General features: G+C 52.6%; 1 protein-coding gene across 6 annotated transcripts in view; it reads left to right on the top strand.

Moving 5' to 3' along the window:
* The window catches only part of PPP6R2 (protein phosphatase 6 regulatory subunit 2), a 76,925-nt gene that overhangs the window by 36,881 nt on the left and 33,168 nt on the right, over positions 1 to 6,876 (top strand). For all 6 annotated transcript variants that reach the window (XM_021687497.2, XM_044915306.1, XM_021687494.2 and 3 more), the window contains exon 4: positions 1,324 to 1,566. In XM_021687497.2, the coding sequence (XP_021543172.1) occupies positions 1,340 to 1,566 (227 nt within the window). In that variant the 5' untranslated portion in view covers positions 1,324 to 1,339. The remainder of the gene's footprint in view (positions 1 to 1,323; positions 1,567 to 6,876) is intronic.

Here is a 6,876-nt window from a genome sequence, read left to right as displayed (position 1 = left end):
GCAGGGGTGTGCATGTGAGGGAGGTCGTGGCTTCAAGGATAAGCCTGGGTTGTTTGGCAAGGTGGGGATGGTGAAAGGGGGGCCCGGCAGAGTTGCTGAGGGCCAAGCAAAGTGAGCCAACAGGAGTTTGACTTGCTAAGGTTGTAGTCTGTGAGAAGTTTTGTGTTCTTTTATGAGATGGTTGGTCAGGTGTGGGCAGGAGAGTGGACACAGGGGACGCTCAAGAAAACAAAGTTTGTTATACATATGGTCCTAGAGACTGGGGGTGTGGGCCTCAGGCAGGGCCACATGGGGAAGTCCCTGGGGTGTTATGAGGCAGAAGACAGGGGTGGGGGAGCACTTAAGCCATGACCTTTATTGGGGTTTCCATGGGAAAGACAAGGCAGGGCAGGATGGACAGCTTAGGGCCACCTAGTTTGAATAATTTTAGTGGACTCTAAGCTACATGGGTGGTCCCTAGTTGCCTGGCCCCTGGCCCTGGGATGATGAAGGCTGAGAAAGATCGTTTCCTGGGATGTGTGGGCCCAGAGAGGAGTGGTTGCTCTGGATAGATTAGTTTGCAGATCACAGTAATGCTCTGGCTCAGCCCTTGGCTATCTTTAAGGATTGGCTAGTTCTGGGAGGGACAGTCTGTCCCTAGCCAGAGGGGTTTCTTAAGATGTCAAAGATGATCGGAGCACCTGGGTGGCTCAGTCGGTTAAGTCGCTGCCTTCGGCTCAGGTCATGATCCCAGGGTCCTGGGATCGAGCCCCGCATCGGGCTCCCTGCTCAGCGGGGAGTCTGCTTCTCCCTCTCCCTCTGCCTGCCTCTCTGCCTACTTGTTCTCTCTCTCTCTCTGTCAAATAAATGAATAAAATCTTAAAAAAAAAAAAAGATGTCAAAGATGATCTACAGAAAATGTATGCAATGCAGGTACATCTGGGGAGAGATGCCTAGTGTTCGCTCAGGTGGGGGTTGGACCCTGAGAGGGAGGGTGGGTTGTAGAGCTGTTAAATTTCTTGGGGTGGAGATGCATCCCCAGTGCTGACACATGGGAGACTTGGGATGTGTTGCCTCAGGGAGCCAAGGAGCAAGTGAGAGCACTGAAGGTGGGTCAGCCAGAGGGAACCAAGAGAAGGCACAGGTCCTGCACTGTGGAGGATCTGGGAAGTCCCTGCGAGCTTTGGAGCCAGACCCGGAGAGATCTGTTGAGGCAGTTCCTGGGGAGAACACCCTCCAGCGCAGGCTCGTGTTGGGGATGGACTTCTTAGACTTTGGTGTAGACTTGCTGAAGGTGAACTCACACCACGTGGGAGAAGTGACCCCTTATATCTTTGCTTGCAGCTTCGTGGCCGTCACCATGTTCTGGAAGTTTGACTTGAACACCACGTCCCACGTCGACAAACTGTTGGATAGGGAGGATGTGACGCTGCGAGAGTTAATGGATGAAGATGATATCCTGCAGGAGTGCAAGGCTCAGAACCAGAAGCTGCTGGGCTTCCTCTGCAGGCAGCGGTGTATGGAGGAGCTAGTGAGCCTCATTACACAGGACCCGCCCCTGGACATGGAGGAGAAGGTCCGCTTCAAGTATGTACTGAGGCTTGATGGGGCCCGGAGCCGGGCAGGGCTGCGGGGAGGCGGTGGGTGGCGTTGGAGGGTGTCCAGAGCCAGGGCTTCGGACAGAAAAGCCCACTTTAAACATTCACCCCATCTGAGAAGTAAGGAGGTCACTTCCCGTGGGGTAGGTTTTTGTGAGGGTTAAGATTTTAGAATCTCTGTGTATGTGATTTCTCATTCCAAGTTGTAGTGAGTTACTCTGTGTGTCGGAGTGTTTTGAGTGAAAATGTGCTGAGAGAAGACTGACCCCATGACTGAGGTGGATAGACTGCAGCAAATGGGCTGCACCCCAGCGGGAAGCAGGTCCCAGCCTGCTGAAATGGCCTATCAGGATGGATGGGCAGCATCTGACCTCTTGACCATGGGAACTGCCCCACTGCGGGGTCTTGGGGTCAGAGGAAAGAGGCCATGTTGTTAGTGGTACTGACCATTCTCAAAGTTTTTCCTGAAATGTTCCAATCAGCAGTTGGCTAGGATGTTAGGACATGACAGAAGGGAAGTGGTGGTGTGGTTAGGACTTGGGATGAGGACAGAGGAGTGTGAACGAGGGGGACAGGGCAGAGTGGCACCTGCTGGGGCTGGTGACCCAGGAATGGGGGCAGACAGGGCCGCCCTCAGGTGCTCCTGGGTCCATGGAGCGTCAGACAGTGTGCGGTGGTGAAGTCTTAGAACAGGGTTGGCCACCTGTGGCCCACAGGTCAAATCCTGTCTTTGTGTGGCCTGCAAGCTAAGAATAGTTTTACATTTTTAAATGTTGAAAAAAATCAAAGGAGTAACACTTTGTTACACATGAAATTGATATCAAGTCCACATTTCAGTTGTCCATGAAGACAGTCTCGTTGGTACGCAGCCACACTCAGCCTTTGGTGATTACAGGGACAGAGTTGACTAGTTACAGGAGACTATCTAAGATATTTACTGTCCGGACCTTTACAGAAGTTTTTTTTTTTTTTTTTTTTTTTTTAAAGATTTTATTTATTTATTTGACAGAGAGATAGAGAGACAGCACAAGTAGGCAGAGTGGCAGGCAGAGGGAGAGGGAGAAGCAGGCTTCCCGCTGAGCAGGGAGCCCGATGCGGGGCTCGATCCCAGGATCCTGGGATCATGGCCTGAGCCGAAGGCAGCCGCTTAGCCGACTGAGCCACCCAGGCGCCCCTTTACAGAAGTTTTTGTTGACCTTTGTCTTAGAGGGAAAAGAAAGCTGGAGAGGCGACGAGAAGTGCCTGTGGCAGGGGACAGTCGATTTAGGGACCCATTTAGGGCAGTCATTCCCAGCCTCTGACAGGGCAGCCGTGTGGAGGAGAGCTCTAGATGGAGCTAGGAGCTTGTTGGTTTAGGACCATGGCGGCCATCTGCGAAAAGTCAGGTGGAAGCCGTTATACACGGCACATGCCCGGTCAGTGCCCCTTGTCTTAGCATCACTGTGGATGGCCTCATCCCTTTTGCCCTCTCACCCCAAATGTGTTCTGTGTGGTGGTAAGTTATGTGGTCTCCCTGCATGCATAGAGGGCGTTGGTTAGCAGGACGGGGAGCTGGGGTTCGGGCAGTGTGTTCTGGATCAGGGCAGAGGGAGCCCAGAGTGGCATTAGTGAGCCGGGAGAGGTTCATGTTCATCATCAGGGAGTTTGGGAGAAATTAGTAGTGGATGAGTATGAAGCCAAGCGAACAAGGCAGTGAGAGAACTTTAACTCTGGGGGGGGCTCACATAAGTAAGCAGATGTAAGTAGAGTGAACATATCAGCTCAGCTGTGAACGGTGTCTACATGTTCATACAAGGTAAGCATAGGCCCTTGGTTTAACTAAGAATTGTGCTGTGATTTTATAGAGCGAGGGTGAGGGGCAGGTGACAGGAGAGTTCTGTCTTCATCTTCCATTGTACGGGGTTGGTTTGTAACATCGGAAAGTGACAAATGAAGAAGTACATCTTTGTTTTACTTAGAAACATGGAGGTTAACCACAGAGCTGACAGACGTGGGTGAGCAAGGACACAGGAGGCAGGAGACCACTCCTCCTCACCAGCCCCGTCGAACAGAGTTTAAAGCATGTGTACATATCATAAATCAAATTTAAAAAATTAAATCAAAGATTCCTTTTTTTTTTTTTAAAGATTTTATTTATTTATTTGACAGAGAGAGATCACAAGTAGGCAGACAGGCAAGCAGAGCGAGAGGGAGAAGCAGGCTCCCTGCTGAGCACAGAGCCTGATGTGGGGCTCGATCCCAGGACCCTGGGATCATGACCTGAGCTGAAGGCAGATGCTTAACCATCTGAGCCACCCAGGCGTCCCCAAAGATTCCTTTTTGAGAAAAGGAGTAGGATCGATGGATAGATGGATGAGGTGGTGTGGTAGGCAAGAAAGAAGTAGGGTGAAGGTTGTTTTTCAGAGATGGGGAAGAGACTAGACCAGGGCAGCACGCCATCTCTGGAAGGTCCGACGGGACATACTACAGGCTCTGCAGGCCCGGAGCTCTGACAGGGTGGCATACAAGCTGTCCGTGAGGGAGTGAGTGAGGGAGTGAGTGGGCGTGGCCGTGCTCCCGTCCCTTGCCTTACAGGAACCACGGCCTGTGCTTCTCCACTCCTGGCGACCGCCCACCTTGGCTGGCCTGGCCTCGTGCCTCTGAGGCGACCTGGCTGCTTCCCCCTACAGGCTGGGTTATGGGGACACTCTTCTCCCCGATAGTGGAGGATGCACCTGAGCCGTGCCTGTTCCAGAGAAGCTGCCCCTGGTGGTTTGAGGTCAGACAGCAGTCACTGCTGCTGTTAAAGCCAGAGGCTGCTGCATGAGGGCTCTGTGGCGCAGCCCTGGACGGAGGAGCCGGCCACCTGGTCCAGCCTGAGAGCCGCAAAGAGGTCCTGGTCTGTTTCTTGGAGTTCCTGTCCAGTTTGCCTGCTGAGTTCTCAGCCATTTGAGGAATAAGACAAAAGAGTCAGCAGACAGAACACCAAGACAGCACTGTGGTTACTTGCAAAGTGCTGTGGGAGAGTGTGTTTTGTGGCTCTGGGCTGTGGGCTTCTGTGATCCAGATTGCAGAGTTAGAACTGCGCACCTGTCGGGAAACGGGGCTGCAGCAGGATAGCCCCCCAGAAAGGATGCCCTCCAGAAGACCCTGAGGTGGTACAGGTCAGAGCAGGAAGGATGGCTGAGCCCAGTAGCCTGATGACCCCCCTGGGGGGCAGCAAGTCTTGGCACAGAGGGAGGTGTCTGAAGGGGCAAGAGGGTTCCCTCCAGCCTCACTCTGATAACCCAGGGCCCACCTTCCATGTTCCAGGACTTCGTCGTCATCATCTTTGGTTTCCTTCCTGTGGGGAGTCGTATTTTCTAGTAGCTTCCTGAGGAGGAGGACCATGTGAGGGCCTGATAGGGCACTGTTCTCCTTTCACGCTTGTTCGAACCTCCCTCTGGTTTAGGCTCTGCACGGCCAGCACTCTCCGTGCTTTAGAATAAGACTCCGCAGTTGCCTCCCCTTCCTGACCTTGTTGCTGACACGCCGGATGCAACAGGACTCCCAGGTTTTGTCTCCTCCAGGGGGCACTTGGGCCCTCGTCTGGTCCTATCATCCTGGAGTCTCCCAGTAATGTGAGATCACCCCCCGGGGTCAGGACAGGGCAGTTTAAACTGGAGAGGTTTTAGGGGCACCTGGGTGGCTCAGTCGTTAAGCGTCTGTCTTCGGCTTGGGTCAGGATCCTGGGGTCCTGGGATCGAGTCCCATGTCGGGCTCCCTGCTCAGTGGGAAGCCTGCTTCTCCTTCTCCCACTTCCTCTGCTTGTGTTCCTGCTCTCGCTGTCTCTCTGTCAAATAAATAAATAAAATATTAAAACAACAAAACAAAACTGGAGAGGTTTTAGAGTGAAGGCTCAGCTGTGAACATGGAGACACTGCATCCAGGCTTCTTGTCACTGATTGTGTAGGTAACCCTGGGCCCTTTCAGCCCATCAGTTCATGGCCTTGCCCACAGGGAAACTTCCTGTGTTGTTTCTTTGATAATCTTCTCCCCTCCGGGTTGCCCTCCGTTTTCTCTTCCTGGGTCTTGTAATCAGCTGTTAGACCACTTGAATTAATGCTTTCCTCTTCTTTTTGCTCTGAATGTCTTGTCTTTGCCTTTCTGTCTACATCTGAGAGGCTTCTTCACATGCTGTCTTCCTGTCCTTTTACTGATTTGTAAGCTTTCTATTGTGTTTTTTTTTTGTTTTTTTTTTTTAAGATTTTATTTATTTGACAGAGAGACACAGCGAGAGAGGGCACACAAGCGGAGGAGTGGGAGAGGGAGAAGCAGGCTTCCCGCGGAGCGGGGAGCCCGATGCGCGGGGCTCGATCTCCCAGGACCCCGGGACCGGGACCGTGACGTGACCTGAGCCGAAGGCAGACGCTTAACAATTGAGCCACCCAGGCGCCTCTCTATTGTATTTTTAATTGAAGAGGTCTTTCTTATTGTCAGCTTTTTAACTCCAAGCCTCCATTTCTTGCTCGTGGCCACTCTGTGTTGGAGTGTTTCCGGTAGTTTCCTTCTGTTCTCCGAACTCTCTGTCATTGCTCTGCGTGCCTTGTCTTCTGGCACTTGTTTATTTGGTCAGCCCTTATGTTCCTTCTGAAAGAGAGGCACCAGAGCCTGCGCAAGGTTTGGGGTCCGAGTGAGGCTTGCTCATCATGCTTCCGCGTGGACGATAGGTGGCCAGCCGCTTGGTTCGATGATGATTGGTTGAGTTTTCTCTCTGTCCCATAGTTTCTCCAGAAAATAATCCCCCCTGCTCCTAGCTGTGGGACGAGGACCTGATAGCAGCCTGAGTCAGGAAGGTTTTTATTTACCAGGCCCTGTGTTTCTGGACGGTGTCCCATCAATCCCTCAGCTGTACCTGATGTCCCTGATTCAGGAGCTGCTCTGGTCCCCCTTTTCCAGGGGATAACTTCTGAGTCCTGTGTGCCGGCAAGGGAGGGGCAGGAAGCCCTCAGCTGTCCTGAGCCAGGCCTTGCACCCTGCCTGGTAGCCACTGCCTCTGTGTCCAGGCCTCTCTGGAGTGGTTTCCAGTGGGCGCTCCCTCTGTGTCCCTGAGACTTAGGTCCCCTAGTGCGCCATACAGTCCTCTGGGCCTTGCCAGGAGTCATTTCCTCTCCTTTTCTTTTTTTCTTTTTTTTTCTTTTCTTTCTTTCTTTTAAAGATTTTATTTATTTGACAGAGAGAGAGAGAGAATGCAAATAGGCAGAGTGGAAGGCAGAGGGAGAGGGAGAAGCAGCCTCACCGCCGAGCAGGGAGCCCGATGCGGGGCTCGATCCCAGGACCC

This window comes from Neomonachus schauinslandi, chromosome 5, assembly GCF_002201575.2.
Source record: "Neomonachus schauinslandi chromosome 5, ASM220157v2, whole genome shotgun sequence".
NCBI lineage: Eukaryota > Metazoa > Chordata > Mammalia > Carnivora > Phocidae > Neomonachus > Neomonachus schauinslandi.
The sequence above is the reverse complement of the archived record's forward strand: the minus strand, read 5'-3'. Positions and strand labels throughout refer to the sequence as shown.